Source organism: Colias croceus, chromosome 26 (assembly GCF_905220415.1).
Source record: "Colias croceus chromosome 26, ilColCroc2.1".
In the NCBI taxonomy this organism is placed as follows: domain Eukaryota; kingdom Metazoa; phylum Arthropoda; class Insecta; order Lepidoptera; family Pieridae; genus Colias; species Colias croceus.
In genome coordinates, this window is record NC_059562.1 from 6,362,102 (window position 1) to 6,381,610 (window position 19,509).

General features: G+C 33.7%; 3 protein-coding genes across 6 annotated transcripts in view; 1 reads left to right on the forward strand and 2 right to left on the reverse strand.

Moving 5' to 3' along the window:
* Positions 1 to 1,236, forward strand: part of LOC123703407 (muscle calcium channel subunit alpha-1-like) — a 57,951-nt gene extending 56,715 nt beyond the window's left edge. Inside the window, exon 49 of the mRNA XM_045651364.1 lies at positions 297 to 1,236. Within this exon, the coding sequence (XP_045507320.1) occupies positions 297 to 362 (66 nt within the window). The 3' untranslated portion in view covers positions 363 to 1,236. The remainder of the gene's footprint in view (positions 1 to 296) is intronic.
* Positions 1,237 to 1,850: 614 nt separating this feature from the next.
* Positions 1,851 to 2,414, reverse strand: LOC123703523 (wiskott-Aldrich syndrome protein family member 1-like). The gene has a single exon (XM_045651562.1). The coding sequence runs from the start codon at positions 2,350 to 2,352 to the stop codon at positions 1,930 to 1,932; it is 423 nt and encodes a 140-aa protein (XP_045507518.1). The 5' UTR covers positions 2,353 to 2,414; the 3' UTR covers positions 1,851 to 1,929.
* A 3,639-nt stretch (positions 2,415 to 6,053) lies between these two features.
* Positions 6,054 to 19,509, reverse strand: part of LOC123703546 (paired box protein Pax-5) — a 76,645-nt gene continuing 63,189 nt past the window's right edge. For all 4 annotated transcript variants that reach the window (XM_045651607.1, XM_045651606.1, XM_045651605.1 and 1 more), the window contains exons 7-12: positions 19,105 to 19,273; positions 17,694 to 17,779; positions 16,860 to 16,998; positions 10,265 to 10,399; positions 8,469 to 8,577; positions 6,054 to 6,877 (exon numbers count right to left, since the gene is read on the reverse strand). In XM_045651607.1, coding sequence (XP_045507563.1) covers position 6,877; positions 8,469 to 8,577; positions 10,265 to 10,399; positions 16,860 to 16,998; positions 17,694 to 17,779; positions 19,105 to 19,273 — 639 coding nt within the window. In that variant the 3' untranslated portion in view covers positions 6,054 to 6,876. The remainder of the gene's footprint in view (positions 6,878 to 8,468; positions 8,578 to 10,264; positions 10,400 to 16,859; positions 16,999 to 17,693; positions 17,780 to 19,104; positions 19,274 to 19,509) is intronic.

A 19,509-nucleotide genomic window follows, 5' to 3' on the forward strand; every position in this document is an offset into this window, starting at 1 on the left:
ATTTGCTCGTTTTTAAAATCGGCTATCTGTTATTTAAAGTTCCATTAAAATAGGTCCACTCCGAAATAAAGTACTAGCAGATAGACTTTTTTTTTCAATAGTCATAAAAGTTAATAATTATGATTATTGCACGAAATTTTTTTGTAAATATAAAATGAATGAGTAAATCTTATGCAATAATTAATACGTAATTTAATTTCAAAAACCCTTTCCATACGAATTTGGCAATCCTGACCAAAAATGTTTTTAACCAATACCTACATACATCTAATATTTAATTTTTGTTATTTTCCCAGGAAAGTATACTCTCACGGCAGTACCATCCCTTCCACCAGCCGGCCATGCCCCCCACAGTGAAATAAAGCATTTTTTTATATTTTTTGGCGACATTTTCCGCTCACGTCGGTTGACTCCACGTGGGTTTGTAGCTTTGAGCTTTCAGCCGAGCTTCGGGCGTTTGGAGATTTTTGTACATAGTTAATATATTTAAAATATAGTTGTTTTATTCGTATAGGAAATATTGTTTATCTGCCACTTGACGGAATTGTGCTATTTGTGACGGAATTTTATGGAATATGGCTATTTTGACGCATTTTAAGTTGAAATTTTTAGAGGTTTTTAGGTCAAAAGCCTTTGGAATTATGAAATATATAGATGTATGTATATTGTATACATAGTATTGAGTGTAATTTTTTTATGTTCATGCATTTTTACAAGGTTGCTACCGTCCTGTAACAGTTAATGCTATGCGCTATGTTATTTATAAAATTATTATTGTCTTTAAATTGTTTGAAGGGAAGTTATTATTGGCTAATATTATTCGACGCGTTTATTTAAAAATATATATAAGTATATGAATATAACGTGCTTGTTATTGAGTTAGAGATTCTAAGAAAATGGCAATGTGCCTTATTTATTAAACAATGAAGTATATACTCTATTTAATGTATATTATTGTGAAAAATATACAATAAGTGCCAAAGTATGTATAAATATAAATTTATTTCAGTATTTTTTTAATTGTAATAATGGCTACTCCACGGTTTTCCAAAATGTTTGTTCGTCAGGTTTGTAACCGTTTTATGAAATAAATCGTATTTAAAAACGATTTGATCTTTAAAATTAATAAAACTAGTCATGAAGTGCTTGTATTTGTGTTGTATTTTTAATAAATCGTGTATTTTGTATGAATATTATATAATAATTGTTATCCATGAAAATAAAACATTTTAAAACCATTGTTTCTTTTATTTATTTCCCTTTATGAGCTCCTAGATGTTTTTATAAATTGACTTAGGAAAAATACATATCTAAAGATATCAAGAAATGTGTATTTACGCAGAAATATAAATAATAGAATAGATAAATATCAGATAAATCAAGTCTTATTTCCATCCTCGATAACTTCATCAGGCTTCGTACTATCCTTAGCAATGATATTAATAATTTCATCATCATCATCCCAAAGAATGGCAAAATTTCGTCTAATAACAGAAAAAGTTTCAGCCACTTCCCCAAAATGTGTATAATTAACTAAATCATCTCGTTTGTTCTCGAAACTTCGAGATTTTTCTGCCAAGGGATAATCCATATCAGCTATCATAAGAGGATATACATGACTTGTAGTTCCAGATTCTTCTAAATCTTTAGAACTGTCTTCAAGAATATTTACTTCAGGCTCCGTTTTATCCGCATTATTATACATTTCTAAAATATCTTCCTGCAAACGCTTGATCAGGTTTTCTAAATCAAATATTTTCCTGTCTATATCTTGAGACGATTCATACGGCGAGTCAGATATGATCGGCGAATTGATTGCCAGCTTGCGTGTATTTATAAAATCTGTTTCTGTTTCCTTGTTTAAAACATCTCTGAATCTATTTATATGTGTGTCTACTTTCGAAGGTCTAGCGTCTGTAGTCCTATCCATCATTCGTAGTATCGTCTGTACTTTTCTTTGCAAGCGGCTAGGCTTTGCTGTCGTTTCTGTACTTCACAGGGGTCAGGGGGTGGTGGAGGCGGTGGGGGCGGGGGCGGGGGTTGTTTCTGGCAAGGGTGCGGGGGGTCCTGATGAGCGGCTGATAAGTCTTCGATTGCGTCACACCTAGCTGTGCCTGTCTTCTCGCGTTCTACGACACACACTACTGGCTGATCAGAGACTGTGTAAGGCGGGTTCTTAATCTTTTCTATACAGATGGCCAGGCACGGCGGCGGCGGGTCTGGCTGTATAATAGGTTTTGGTGGACATATTTTGATACCTGCCTTCTGCTTCTGTCTGATGCGCTGGAGCTTACATGGGTCCGGTGGTGGAGGCTCGGGGACCGGTTCGATAGTACATTTCTTTATGAACATTTTCAGCTTACGGATCCATTTTGGAGTTTTAATTTTGGCTGGTTGGTTGCCAGAGCCGTGACATCCACGTCAGTATCTGTCTGAATTAAATCTTCTTATTTTGCTGTTTATTTTTTATTGATTTCCACCAAATAGTTTACAGTAAGAAGTTCAATAAAAATTACTATTTACTGCATATACTAGAAAAGTTACGCAAAAACTACTAGACGGATTTTGATGAATTTCTTTGTACTATTAACTAAACTGAAGCTTCAAATTTTAATCTCATATTTTCGAGTCTTTAATGGATAAATCAATGTCTCACTCCTATATAATAAAAGTCATGCAGCGATGCAATAGATAAAATAGTTTTTATATTTCACTACAACACATACCTACGTCATATTTAATTATTTATTAAGTACTCAGAACCTAGAAAAAAAAAAAAACTATTGATATTGAAAAAAGATTTCAATTTTCATCTTCAATAACAACCCATTTTATTATGCAAACCGTTTAAACACAATTTTTAATTACAAAATATTTGTACTATTTTGTTTAACAAAACCTATCCACTGTGTAATTTTACGAGTCTCATGATTCGCATTCATCTGGTATCTCAAAACCTTCTTCATTTGGAGTTTCATTATTAGCTGGTTCAGATGCTACACTACTTGCTGATCCCTTCTTTCCGTATCTAAATATAGAGCAAATTTTATTGGCTACTGATTTAACTACACCACTGTGAACTGGAGTTATTTGATCTTGTGACAGTTGCTTCGGTGGTGTTGGAGCCGGAATATGAGCTACTTTAGGCGGTGTAGGAGGTGGTGTGGGCACATCGTACTTAGAACTCCTATCAGGCTTTGGAAACGTCACAACATCGAGTAAATTCTCCATTCTAAAACTGTCGCCTAATGAGGAAAATGATTCGCTAACTTTAATATAAATTTGTTCTACAACTTGTGACGCTGTTTGGAAAATGTCTTTGCTTGTACCAACATCGTCGATTTTGTTGTCAGTCAATTCGGTTTTAATATCATCGTTACTTTCAAAAAGGCATTTGGTCGCTGAACACTTCTTTTTCTTTGATCGCTTGCAGCAAGACTCGTTTGACTCAGTATCTTGCGCGTGTGTTTCTTCATTTGTCAGGCCAAGATGTTTGCAACTGTTTGTTGCAGCAAGACCTACAACCTCTTTTGTTTTATTATACATCTTACAAATAAAACTCCCTACTGCGCCCGTCATATTTGCTAATGTCGCACTACTGGATTCAAGTTTTTCTTGAACACTACTTTTCTTAAGTGGACAATCCAATGAGCCTCTTTCTTTGACTCTGTTAAATGGATAGAATATCGTTTTCTCACTAGGATCTTTAGAGGGTATGTATCCGATTACAGTTTCACAGTGGCTTTGATCCCTTTTAATTGTTTTAACTGTGTCCCGTACACACTTCGTGACACACTTCTTTAGTTTGCATTCATTCGCTTCTTTCATAGTTTTGTCACAAATATTTGGTTTTCTCTCGCATTCCGTCATAGGCGGGGGACATTTTGGTCGTTGAACACAAGGCGGTTCGTTATTACAGCAGCAGCAAGTGTCAGATTTTAATGGTTCATCAGGACACTCTGCGCTCACTGAACAACTCGCTTCTGGTTCGTCTTTCGGTCTACATCTACTTCTATTATTTGTATCTCTAGGACTCATAGCTTTTTCCTCGGGACAAATTATTTTACAAGATTGTGCATGGCCAATATCTTTATCTGCAGCGACAACTACAAAATCATCTTTAGCTTCGATATAGTTTGAATTATTTGAGAATTTCTCCAGATACGGACGTAACACTTCTTGGCAATAACTGTAACGTTCAGAAAGCACTGTTTTTAATATTGTAAGAGAATTTGATTCCTTTACGTTAGATTTCTCGTCTATTTCACATCCTTTTATGGTTTTTCGGGATTTATGTTGTGGCGAAATATAGTCCGAAGAATCTCGTACGATGGTTACACTCGTTTGCGTATCTTTGTCACAAAGGGAAGGAGATTGTGAGGATCCTTCAAAGTCTTCAAAGGATATGAAATGTGGGATCATAATACATAATAATTTAAGTAGCGTTGATCATATTTTATTTTTATTTCATGCACTGATTTTTACGAAAATTTTGCTATTGTTGAAACATTTTATGTGAATATGTCATTTTGATAATTATAAATCTGGTTGACAATCATTTATTGATTTCAATATTTGACAGCAAAGAGATTTCGAAAAAAAAAAGTATAGAAGACGAAATGTGTTCATATGTTCATATTCTATCGACATACCTACGTGAATATTGTCCTATTTTTAGTAGAAAAAAAAATCTAATTTGCATAACTTTGTAGCATTTTCGTGATATACTAGGAAATTTATGAAAAATGTCAAAAGTAGATGTTAATAAAGTAAAATGTAATGATGGGCGTTCATAAGTAACTTTATTATTGTGATAAAAAAATTGGCTTATGGGTAAAAGAAAAGACTGAATTATATAAACTCATATGCATTTATTTCGTACTGGTGCGTTTGCCTTACAAATATACTTAGTACAAATTAAACAAAACTATGATATTTTACCATAATATTACCTGATCACTAATAGATATGCTCTGAAGCAATATCGAGAGTTCATAACATAAATAGGAAACAATATTTTGTTAGAAATGAGTAAATTATATTAGATATATACTTTCTTGGGCAATTGTGGGAAAATACGGATTTACTAATAAGAAAGAATTTAAATAACTGATTAATATGTCGAACTGTTAAAAGTTTATGTTGTTTTTAATGTCTTAGAAATTTCTACAAAGATGAACTAATTTATATTGATTGCAATTATTATTCTAAATTATTACATGCAATACAATTAATATACTAAAGAAAATAAGAGAATTGCCCAAGGAAGTCAGTCACAATATCTCTTTGGCGATAAATTATTGCTTTTATTATTTATTGATCTAAAATACAACTGATTTGCGAAAAGACGATATCATTTGTCTTTGGCGTAACTCTACACTGTATGCTTTACTTTTGAAACAAAACATATATATCTTTAATTATAATAATATATATACACCACGGTTCGTAACGGAAGTTTTATCACTATAAATTCATTATTATTTACAAATAATAATAATAAATGAAAATGGACGGAAAACATTCGAAACAAAGTAAATAAATATGTTTTAAAAACAATACAAACGTAACTAGAAACTAATGTTTATATAAAAAAAATTAAAAAAAAAGGGGAAAACACATAATCTCATTGTAATTTCAAGAAAATCTACACTTACTTGACTCATATATTAATTTGTTCAGCTTATGTACTTATATATAACAATATAAAAATAAGTTAACTTATATAAACAGTTGATATATAGATTACTTGTGCTAAGACAGCTTAAAGAAAAATATTGGAGTAAGACCAGATAGAGTTCAAACCATTGAGATATTCATATGGAGACGACACCGCCTACATCACTTATGTTCCGCTCAACATAAGCCATATGGCGTAACTGCACGCTCATTTTTTATTTGTTTTAAAGTGAAACGCATCAAGTATGCCTTCGTGTGTGTTACGATATTGCACAAATAATACGGAAAAGTGCAAAGGAATAACGTTTCATCGGTAAGTAACTAACTAGATAATAATTTTTAAAACTTAGTTCGAGCAAAAAAATGCGCCCCGCGCCGCCATCAGATTTTCTTCGTGGTGTCTCCTCCATACGTAGTAATATTATCTCAATGGTTAAACTAAAGATGTGGGAAAATAAAAAATACTTTATTTTTCACTGGGAAGATGATAAAAACTTTGTGAAAGTCAATCTCTATGCCGATCTTACACCAAGCGCAAATATTTTGTTACTATGAGGTAAACGAAAAATCTAAGCTATTAATGATAAAATGATAAAACATTTATCAGTATTTACATTGATGATAACTTTGGCTCTCTCGTTTGAAATTTAACTAAATATTAATGAGTATAACGTTAAATCTATACAGAGAAAGCAAAGAAGCTACTGACCTCCATGAAACGAATACAAATGAATTAAACATATCAAATTGTACATTATTTGTCTATTATATTGATGTAACAACTAATGGTATTGTGTTTGAAGATGACAAAGTTAGTCATCTAAATTGAACTGAATTCATTTAAGATTATCTGAAAATATAACAAATTTTTAACATACATTCATAAAGAAAGTTAGTTTAAAGACATTTTAAAATGTGCAAGATGTAAAAACTCTGTCATTTTAAATAAGAATTTCTATGTTTGTTTCATACATTTCTATGTTCGCCTTATACATTATAATTTCGTCACTGGGTTTTTAATTTTTTATACACAATTCCCATTAGTTGATAGATCAATGATCTATAATATAAATGAGTTCTAAAGGAATGGATAAAGGTAGTTAACTAAAATTGTCACATTAACTTTAATTAGTGTCCATATCACTTAGTTTCGTTGTGGCTCGCCGATAGCTATTGCTCGCACGGCGTCCGTTGATATCTGTAATAAATAAATCATTTAATTAATTATCTATATGAAAAAGCATAAATTTCTATATTTTGTATCTGACAAATTATTATTGAAAATGTTAATGAACATCAATACATAATCCTTATAGTATTCAATGCGTCTATATTTCCTTAATATTTTTTTAAAAATTAACCGTAACCTTATGTGTATTTACATGACAAAATGATCAATACATGAAATATGAACTTTGTTCCTTCAATTAGATATTTAAGTAACATTGTAGATACGAATATTTAGTGAGTAACTATATAAAATCATTAAAGACAATATATCACTCCCGTTAAAAGCTAACAAACTGCCTACAAATCATAATAATCAAACCAATTATTCACGGATTTGACAAAATCGCTCCTACATATTGAATCTCTTCGACCCCTAAGTTGGAAACTTTAAAATTGATAGTAGAATCACTTAAATCTAACGCTATAAGTTACTCCGGTCCCGAGGGTTTAAGCCCTTTGTTAGCGTCCTCTGGGAGGGATAAGGGTAGATCGACAAATGTGCGAAAGAATTGTTTTTTTGCTTTGATAGAGTTCGCTTTTATAGATTGCGCTTTCTGTTTCCAATTGGAATTAGTTTTAATGGCTGTTTTAGTTTTTTTGCGTAGCAAGTTTTTTTGAAACTAATTTAATATTACAGATTCTAGAAATATATTGGGTGAATTTAAAGAATACTGATTAATAAATTGGATATCATTAGAGGATGGAAATTTATTTATTTTTGTGTATAGGTATAAAGTTCAACTTATCACACCTTTTAACCACGCGTTCAACTAACATAGTACGTACTACAGTCTAAACCGTAAAACACAAAGTTCCTTGTACATCGAAATTCCCGTATCAAACGATCGGTATCAACACATAACTCTGCGTCAGGTGCGCGAAAAAAATAACAATTAGCCAATAAATTTTCATCGTTAACGATCAGGAAAACCACCGGCGCCAACACATATCCCTGGAGCACACCTCGATAACCTGTCCGAGGCCGGTGATAAAACGAGCAGATTTATTTCGGCCACACCGCCATTTGTATTCGAGGCAAATTGTTCAACATTTAGCCTTGCGAGCCTTGGTTAGCCTCCGCTAATGACGCGATTTACATCTTAACAACGCAAAACGGGAGATGAAGTTGTGTTGTAGCATTGTTGTTGTTGGATGTTACTATTGTTTGAGACATTTGTTTTGGTAGTATTCGAATGTATAGAAGTTATATTTTTTAACTTCAAGGCCCTTTGAAGTGTTTTAATAGGTTTATGTATACTAGAATATGTGAAAACAAATATTTTAAGCATTTTTTCTAGGAACCTAATTAATCACTTTTTCTATTAGATGTCTACAGGAGGCCAGGATCGTTAAGATAACGATAAAAGTGCAGTTTACGTTAATACTTAAGCACAACTTTTACGTTTTCCTACTTACGCGAATCGAAATGAATGACGCTAAACATGATTTCAATTCCTTGACAACAATGAAAAATTTTAATTGCAAAAAATCTGAATATAATTTTCTTTTATGATGATATATTGTTTTATTTACTAAATAAATAATAAAAACAATCTTACCACTTGGATAGAAGTCCCGTGGCCGCGGAATGTGAGTATGGCCCTCCGTACGGCGAGTACTGCGAGTACGGGGCCGCGTACGCGTACTCGCTCGCCAGTGTGGCTGTACCTGGAAATATTAGGTCATATTATGTACTAGAATATTTGAAAATTTGTGTTTTTGTTGTGTGAACTTTTGACTTCCGTATAACTATGAGTTATAAAAGATTGGGCAGAAATTGTTATAAGTAGGTACCTACTAAATACTCTAGCTAATAGTTTTTACATACATATACCTAGATTTGTTATAAAAATTTACAGATGCTTTTATATAAAAGGTTATTAATTACAATATTAAATTATATATTATCGTACTACGCATCGTACCAATATTAGGTAAGTATATCTCATTAATTTAAAGTCTGTCTGTACAATACATTTCGATGTATTGCATTGTTTTAACATAATATCGAATTTATAAAAACAGAGAATATTATGTAAAATTAAATAAGACAAAAGGAAAAAGCATCACAATACGTCTGAATCTTAAAGCAACAAATTAAATAACACTCAACGTTAAACACAAGCCGGCAAACCAAACCATCATTTGCGATTCACAAAAACAATGAAAGAATTAGGAGCGACAACAGAAATCACAAAAAAGTGACTCCAGGCTCGAGCACTACTCAAGCACTCAAAGGAAATCCAATTTCCCTCCCCCCACACTTTACTGTGGCGATGGATATGATATCTACAGGATTGTAGACCTTGTTTTATGGGAATAAGATCGTGTTTTCAGTGATGTGACGTTTGGTCTTTAATCTACCGCAATCTGCTTAGCGGGAGGGGGTGTTTAATAGCTCATTCGGGGCTATGCAAATAATTTGGAGGGGAACCATACGGCTTTGTCTGCGCAAGTAACGAAGCGGCGCGTTGTGACTTCAAAGCGCTGTAAATATTATATTTTGGGCGTGGCTCGGATGGATTAATTGTATGATGCGGTCGCTCTTTGTTGGATGCATGGTAATTGGTTTGGTTCTGTTTAATTGGATGATGGGTTATGCTGTTAATGTTTGTGGATTCCTATGGATGTAGGAATAAAGATTTAGCTGCACTTGACTTACTGAGTCTTTCATTTGTAAGTTGTAAATGTATTGAATCTTCATTTTGTAACGTGCGAATGGCAAATAATTAGTTGCATTTAAATAGATCTAAACATAAATCGATTCAACATGGCAAATTTTGCTTCCAAATTTATTATATTTTTAAAGGTCGGTGAGTTATGATTACATTGTAATAAGACATAAATACTCAAAATTTTCCTCTTTCACATAAAAGAGAAAAAAATATCATTTTCTTCTCCTATCTGAGTTAAAATCAAGGTAAAGAACGCGTCAAGGCCGTAATATTTGCCACAACGCGTTTGGAGAGTTTTCATTAGACCCATAGGATGAATTTCGCAATGTGGACGTTTTACTGTGAACACGACGCGATGTGAGCTTATAGAATAAGATTTTCACTGAAAAAAAAATTGGTTGTTTGTAAAGTAGGTTTACGATCGAGATGTGATGTTACGTGATAACGTCTTATGATGAGATGAGACGCTCGTGATGAGACGGGAGATCGGTCCGTCTCTCTCTCGTTATACCTGCGATCGCGCTCGTGAGGTTTTGGTGTGACACAAGTTTCTGAACATGTCACCCGACTAAAACGATTTTAAAGACGTTATCACGTCAAAAACGACGAATTTTTCCGACTTACAAGTACTATTACTACCACTTCTACTACCATCTACTAACTACATGTAAACTACTCACCATCATAATGCGCATAGGGCGGGTATGGCGGCGCGGGCGGCTGCAGCACGACGAGCGCCGCGGCGTCCGGGCTGCCCGCCGCGGACGGCGGCTCGCCCGGGCCCGCCGCCGACCCCGTCGAGTCGTTTGTGCCCGCTAAAGGGAAAGATAGATTTATTCATAAAAATACAATATTTAACACACACGTATACAGAGAGAAACATAACATGTTAGATAATAAGTACTGTGGATTCATAAGAAGAGTTAAAACAATACAAAGATATAATATAAAACGATTGACGGCCGTCAGCGAAATGTTAAAAATAAATTTATGAATCCATGTTTCGTCTCGAAAAAAAATACATGTGGCACTCGGGGACTGCTGCGGTAAAGCTATTGCATGCTATGCCTTCAAGCCACACCTCCGAGCCCGTCAGAGTGGGGAGCGTGAGGTTTTTTCGGTACGGAATTTCTCGATTCGGTCCCCGCGCTCAAGGTCCGCTATAGAAGCTATGCAATAGCTTAATAAATAAAATACAATAAAATTTCCTAGCAAAATAGAGAAACATAACATATTAGATAAACGTTCGAACACTGTGGATTCATAAGAAGAATTAAAACAATATAAAGATATATAAAATGAATGATGTACGCAAACAAATTGGCACATACTAATTTTTAGATCAATGATTCGTCCCGTAATCCTGGCTACAAAATAATGAAGCGATAAGAAAAATTCACTGAAAATCTTCAAAAATGAACCTTGATTTATAAATGCAAAAGCTGCTTCTACTCTCCCTGTCTCTCGACTATTATTGTGTGCTATAATCATTTACTATACTTTCTACTATGTTGCTCGAATGTAAAATTTTACAGGCATAATACGAACAGTAATCTTAATGACGATTCGACCAATAAAAATCTTTATCTTATATATTTCTTGTAAACTTAATTCTATGACTCAATACTAGAACAACTACATTATTACAATTTTCATATCCATTACAAAAAAGTCACAAAAAAAATGTAGGTATCAGTTAAAACAATTTATTACACGTTCAATTCTAAATTGTTAGCAATTTGTAGTACAATCGACAACATGCTATACGATTGACACCTTTGATCAACATTTCATTACTATGTACAGGTTTTTTACCGACTGCTGAAAAACAGCTATGTTTTTTGAGCTTCGAGTGTGCCTTTTTTAATACCTATGATGAATTTCTGAAGAAATGTAATAAATTTAATAGTGTATAATGTGCAGATATACTGAAACGAAATACCTATCTTTATTTCAGTAAAAACACAATACAAAATGAAATTTAACAATATAGGAAAGATTTGCTGAAACTTATTTAGGCACGCAAAGAGTAGGTATTTTCTGCATACGTGCAAATACGTGCATGATCACTCATCGAAAAAACCAGTGTTATACCCACGAAACTTTACCCACTGTCTTTTGTAATGAATATGATATTAATATTAAAAACTTTAACAAACTCCCTCTAGTCTTTATAGTATACCTAGGTAATATAAGTCTTGCCCACGCACTAAATCATCGAAAAAATCAATTGTACATTTATACCACAAAATAATTGAATTCGAAAGTAACTCAAGTCATTAATGCTAAACATGATATATCATAGTGAATAGGTATTAAAATAGACATCGGGAAGTGATGAATCAAAGTCGATGGATTTATAGCTATCGTTGGAAAATGCGATCAAATAAATATCGGGACAGGACTTTTAATCTGATAGTTGATTGGTTTGTTTTTCTGTTTTTTCGATTGGGTTTAATCTAGTGTTATAGTATATGGATTTTATGTGATTATTTTGATACTACAGATATATCTATCTTTCTCAATGTATTATTGTGGAACAGTTGCAGACAATCGCTGTTTTTTGATTCAAAAACAAAGACTATTTCATATAAAATTGCATTTATTACCAGTAAATATAATATCGTTTATTTATTTAGTATTTATTACTCTTTAATAAAACTATACATGGGAAACTTATTGCTAATGAATATAAAACAAAAAAAATATAGTTTATTAGGCGGCCTTATCAGCTTACTAGCAGTGATCTCTTCCAGGCAACCTGGGCAAAAGGCCCGATTTCACCAATAACCCCTAAACAGTCTCCTAAGTAAGGGTTCCTTAGTTTAAGGGACCCTTCAAATCACTACCAAACCTAACGATTTAGGTGACACTTATCTGTCGGTGAAAGCAAATTTTACGTTAGGTATCCCCTAAATTGACTTAGGTGACACTTAATTTTTACGGGTTGTTGGTGAAAACGGGCATAAGCTTACTAAAATTGCAATCGTTTTATAATTCGTGATTTTTAATTCTGTTACTACAAATCAATCACTGTATATCTTTTCATAGTAAAAGTTAAAAGTTACTTTTTTTAATACCACGGTATTTGTATATGGTATATATGAAGTTAAAGATTTTAACCGACTTCATTTTGTAAGTGAGAAGTCCACGTTACAGCTTTTATGTCATTCGCGTTGGTATTTAAATGTCAAGTACTGAATTATTTCAAAGGAAATTTCTTTTTATTAAAAACATTTGACATAGTAAGTGGCCCTGCTTTCCAAGCCAGGGGGGTGTGTTGTGGGTTCGATTTCCACCCAGGGCAAATATTTGTGTGATGAACATTGAAGTTTGCTCTGTGTCTGGGTGTTAATCTAATATATAAAATTCCCGTGTCACAATGTTAGTTACCGTACTCCTCCAAAACGGCTGGACCGATTCTCAAGTTTTCTGTGCTTATTGGGTAGCTCCAAGAAACGACCAACATCTATTTTTCATACCCCTAAGGGATAAGAGTAAGGCAGAACAATGTTTGCCGGGATAGCTAGTTATCTCTATAAATATTTATTTAATATTATATATGTATGTTTATCAGCCATCTGGTTTCCATAACACAAGCGAAAGCTCAGTATGGGATCAGATAGTGCCGTGTGCAAAAAATGTCCTGAAATATTTATTTATTTTTATGTTGGTACGAATTTTATCATTTTTCCAATATTTATTCTAACACAACCTGAGCCTTGTTCCTATTATCCTCTAACCACTAAATATTAAAGCCTTATGAAACATAATAAGCCGTCAATAGTTTCCCATAGTACTTGTAATTCGACGCCATGGGATTGCGGTGATCTCAATCAGATGTATTCCACTTAAGCGTGAGAATTATTAATTATATCAATTTTGTATAGATCGATATATGTTATGTGGTTTTGTTAAGCTTTTAGTGAAAGGTAGAGGATTTAGAAAAAAATATTTTTAATTTAACACTTAGATGTTCTATACAGGGTGTAATCGTTAAGTGTACACAGGTGATAATTCCGTAACTATTACAGATATCAAAAAACTTTAAACTGATATTGATATAAGTATATTAAGAAGAGCTGGAACGTCAACACATTTACACATTGCACATGTTAGGCCGGGAGATACTGACACAAAATTTCGGGTCATTTGTAACAGGATGGCGGTCTAGAGGGGTCTTACTTATCCGACGAGTGTGACTTACGCCCACGCGACTAGTCCGCCGGTACCAGCGTTCTGACCATCATTTTTCTTTTTGTCATTGCGTAATAAGACCTCTGTAGAACCGCCATTCTGTTACAAATGACCCGAAATTTTGTGTCAGTATCTCCCGGCCTATGTATGTGTCATATTTTGCAATTGTTTATAAATACAGGGTGATGTTATTGGTGTAGTACGAATATCTAAAAATCTATGAAGAATTTTGTGATACAGTAAATGGAAGAATTATAGACTATTTTACAGTATTTAATAAAATCATTTAATTTTTTGTTCATTTTCATTAGAAATGTCAATTTTTCTCACCAAGGTGGAAATTTGGATGATAAGGATCTTGTTAGAAAAATATAAATTTTGATTAAAATCGGCATTTTTTTTTTTCAAAAATCAAATTACTAATTAATAATCAGAGTTATCACCATTTACATTAATTTACAAACGATATCGGTTGTTCTTACTTAAAATTGAATACCAATGTCTTATTGCGGTATGTGTTCTTTGGAAGTGTTCGTAAAGTTGTTGATCCGTAATTAAATTTTGCGGAAAATCTTTTAGAGCGCTTAGTTGTGACATATCCTAAGCATATTTAATAGAATTAAAAGACGAGCGAATATCCAGAATAAAACACAATACCTATTCTTTATGACATTATTTAAAAAAAATTACGCCAAACTATACACAATTTTTACTTGATGCAATCCTTGTATGAATGATTAGTAATACTTTTATCCAATTGATTATTTTTAGAATAAATAATTAAGTTCATTAATTGATTTACTTTTAAATTATAATTTTACAGGTAAATTATGAGAGCTTTCATAATTATATTTGCATATATTTATCTACAACGCACCCATTTTACAATTCAAGTCCAAAATGAAACTAGAGTCGCATTTATTTTTGAACATACTGTAAGTGAAATTGCATAAGTGTGAGTACTGTGAACATGCCAGCTTTCCTTAATTTACCGATACTATACCTAATGAGTAAAATGACAATAATAACTTTTTAAAAATAAAACGAGAAATATCCAAAAGTATTCCACATCGAGCTCTATTAACAGTTTTTATAAGAACTTTCATTAAAATTTGCAAAGCAATTAAAGCACAAAATCAAATAAAATGTATGGGAGCGTTTGATGTAATTTTTTTGGGTATTTCTCGTTTTATTTTTTAAAGTTATTATTGTCATTTTACTCATTAGGTACAGTGCTTTCGATATCAGGTTAAAGTTTTTTGATATCTGCAAATAGTTACAGAATAATCGCCTGTACAGTGTGCACACTTAACGATTACACCCTGTATACGTAAGAGCTAGCGCGCAAGAGCAACTTTTGTCTCCGCAACTATTTTGTCTCTCCCATCAATTGTATGGGGAGTTGCGTCGCTACGTGCGTGCACTTTCATACTAGTCCATGGGTGAGCAAGAGCAACTTTTGTCTCCGCAACTATTTTGTCTCTCCCATCAACTCTATGAACTCTATAGTGCGCGCACGTAGCGACGCAACTCCCCATAGAGTTGATGGGAGAGACAAAATAGTTGCGGAGACAAAAGTTGCTCTTGCGTGCTAAGTAGCTTGATTTATAACTTCTTCAAGATTTGCTGTGAAATCTCAATTAAAATAGGTGTCTTCATCATCAGAATTCAAAAATTACATGTATTTTCGTCCTGTATTATTTGTCAATATATTTTCAAAAGTAAAGTGTATTTTAATAAGGATAATAAAACCTATAAAACATGCTTAGCCCGGTTTTAAATAGCGACCTGCAGTTGGATGTAAACAATTCAACCGTAAGAAGAGAGTCTAGATACAGTTATTTAGTGCTATACTGTTTTAGAATAAGGCTTGTTTCCATTTCAAGCTATGATATATGAAAGCTATGAAGTGGAATTTTTACGACATTGACCACTTTCGAATGTAAGCGTAAGTCTTATAGCAAAGATCATATTATTATATAAACATGAAAACTCAACAAAACATCTAAATATTTTAAAGTGATACATGCACAAACCTAAACCACTAAAATAAATAAATATACTTTATAGCATAAAGATTAGTGCAGAATCGAGTTTTTAAAAAATGAACACAATTAATTATACAATGTATTAGAAAACAATAGCTTCCAACTAGCTTTGCATATCTCAGCTTGCATTACGAAACAAACATAACGACATAGTAATTTTCAGGGCGTAACTAATAATGGTTTGATGACGGTAGTTGTAAAAATTGGCGGGTTGGCAAAACGACGCTTGATCGTGACACGAGCCTCGCCTACTTATAAAATGATTAAAGTTTTATAAAATTTTAAATCATTTAATAGAAATAATAGAAATAAAGGATTTTTAAGTTATTTTCAGAACTTCCGGATTATCTTTTTATCGAACTAATTGGTAGATTGCCTGGAAGAAATCGCTTTTAAGCGATAAGGTCACCTTTTGTACTTTACCTCGAATCTATACAACTATATTATATTATATACTGTAATGTTAAAAGGTGTGGTACAATAAATGGTTAAATAGATATTAAAATTCATCTCTTGCCTTGCATTTTTCATTCTAGATTACGATAAAATAATTCAGGATGCACATAGAATCAGTAACTAAGAATAAAATTATCTGTATAAGACATAGTTCTAGAACTTTCCTAGATGCTATTTATATCTGGAAATCGCCAGATTGCGGCGTTTGTCGTACTGCTGATACTTTAGTATCTCGACATAGCCTAGTTGTAGACCTTACCTAGATAATTTCCCTGATCCTATATTTTCAGATCCTTGGATAAAAACCATATTCTAGAACTTTCCTACACATAATCCATACTAATATTATAAATGCGAAAGTAACTCTGTCTGTCTGTCTGTTACTCAATCACGCCTTAACTACTGAACCAATTTGCATGAAATTTGGTATAGAGATATTTTGATACCCGAGAAAGGACATAGGTTACTTTTTATCCCGGGAAAATGACGCATCCCACTGGAACGGACCTATGCGGGTTTTTCTTTGACTGCGCGGGCGAAGCCGCGGGCGGAAAGCTAGTCGTCTATAACTCACCAGAATGCGGTGCATAGTGCGGATGAGCGGCGTGTTCATACGGCGCCTCGAACAGCTCCCCGTAGTACCCCGTCCCGCCCCCGAGCTCTGAGAGCAACTTGTACTCGTCCTTTAGACTCCACTTCGACGACGACCACAGCTGGAAGGGAACCTGGGTTTAGTTACGTGTGAGATTTGGAACTTGAAGAAAAATAATACGTGTCGCACTCGGGGACTGCCGCGGTAAAGCTATTGCATGCTATGCCTTCAAGCCACACCTCCGCCCGTCGGAGTGGGGAGCGTGAGGTTTTTCGTTACGCAATTTCTGGATTCGGTCCCCGCGCTCAAGGCCCGCGATAAGCTATGCAATAGCTTAAAACTTCTTAAAAAAATCTTAAAAAACCTTAAAAATTATGGAAATATTTGCCACGTTCCGTCACGTCATTGAATAAAGTGTTGATTCTGGTATCTTTGAATCTAAAGAAGTTTCACTTCTGACACGTGTGCTCGCACGCTCTTTTTTATGTTTTGAGCATGTTATATGATATTTTCCTTTAATCAAATGGTCAACCGGTATTTTTGACATTCTTTTATGCTTGAGCTTGCGTATTTTAGGACAAAATTGGACTATAATACGATGGTAGCTGTAAGCTTAGGCTGTAAGCAATTCGCTACTCGCACTGTGTCATAATAACCATGAGTCAAAACTCAATGATAATTTTTAACTTAAACACTCCATTTTATTATGTTGGATAGTTTGCTGAATGCGGGAAATTAACATTTAATTTATATTTATTATTTAATAATATGTAAGTCATTTTAAGTAAATTGCTTCAAGTTTAAAATAATACTTACGTTAGAATATATCTGGTCGCCGTTGTAGTGACTTCTTTGTCTCTTCACGTCGTCTTCTGAATGACTATTGAAATCTCTGTTCTCATCTGTTAACAAAGTTCAGAGTCATTAAATTACTTGTTAGTGAATCCCGTGGCTTCACTCGAGTAACAGTTGGATAAGAGCTTGCCTATTTACAGAATCTAGGTATATCTGTATAAATAAAAATCGGACAAAATCAAGTCATTAAGTGAAAGTTTGGCAAACAAAAAAGCTTTAACAACAAAACATCAGTAGAATTATCATTAAAAAAATAAGAAGGCATACAAATAATATACCATAATGTAACACTAAATCAAATCAAATACTCAAGTTAAAGGAATCCCACGACATTTCATACAAATTTTACGTTTATACGATTACAGGGTAGACAATGTCGGTGGGTATAACAGATAAGCTATGGTTATGACACCCGTATCCGCTCCGGAAAAGGGGTTAGAATTTAAAGAGAAGTTATAAGTTAATATAATATGGCCACAATTTGTGCTGGTTTTAATAGCACAGTAAATCTTGCTGGTTCCGCTCAGCGCACACCACTATGAAAGGGACGGTAGGGATGGGTGGGTGTCGATAGATTTTGACGATGATTTTGAAGTTTTATATGGAAATTTTTCCAAGTTTGGTTCGGGCGATAGCAGGTATGAAAGTGGCTGTAAATAGAAAGATCTATCTATCTATTTATCATCATCAACATGGGAATGTTCTTTAAAATAAAGTTTATTTTACTGCTGCCTTTTTCATCATCTTCTCTATGACGTGTTGCTGCCTGAAGTGCATCAATGTCTATTATTTAATCAGATATTACTATAATGTATCATTCAAACTACACAAGTTTGTACCTATTATTATCATATGCACGAAATGCCTAAACGATGCACCACTATTTTCCTATGCTCATCATTTTTATATTATTATCGATAGCCACTGTCCCATCACTACCGCGACTCGGAGACGCGTAGCTGCGGGGTCCACAATGTTTTAATCCCCATCGCGCAAGTTTATATAGTCTGTGGTACATATGTAGGCTCACTCGATACTATGTCTCTAGTACTCAATGGGGCATGGGACGAATTGAGTATAATATTTAGTGTTATTTAATATTTTTGGTGTTGTATGTTATGTAAGTAGTAGCAAGCACAGTGTTTGATACGTAAATATTAAAATTGATACAGTAAAATTGCAACAAAAATTCACGTATAGTTGTTGAAAACATTTATATTATGTTCTTCTGACATACCTACCTACACGGCGATAATAATATTGTATTCTGTTCGATTGCCACCACCAGAGACCCACCTGCTCGATGCCCAGAATCTTATTAATTGTAACTACCCTACACAATGCTTCTTATCTTCCCTCATGTTCCACTTACCCTGATCCTCATGCCGTTTCCTCTTCAGCCCGTTCCCATTATGCAGACCTTCCACCTGCTCGATCCCCAGGATCCCATTGATGCTGTAGCTGCCTGTATTTGTGACGTGCTGCTCCGTGGTTGGAGATAACACGGCGGTGGTCCCAGCATTGCCTGCGTGCGTTATTACCTGGGAATGATATGATATATTATGTAGTTAGATATAAGTTACATATTATGTAGGTAAAATTGAATTGTAATGACCGGATTTTAAAAGAGCAATTATGGAGTTTCTTGCCGTTTCTTCTCCATAGATACTGCTTTCCGAATCGGTGGTAAATGTTAAAAATATGTAATGACGATTCGAAAGCGCTTCTAAAAGAAGTCTAATTGAATAAATAATGATTTTCTTTAGAATAAGTATTA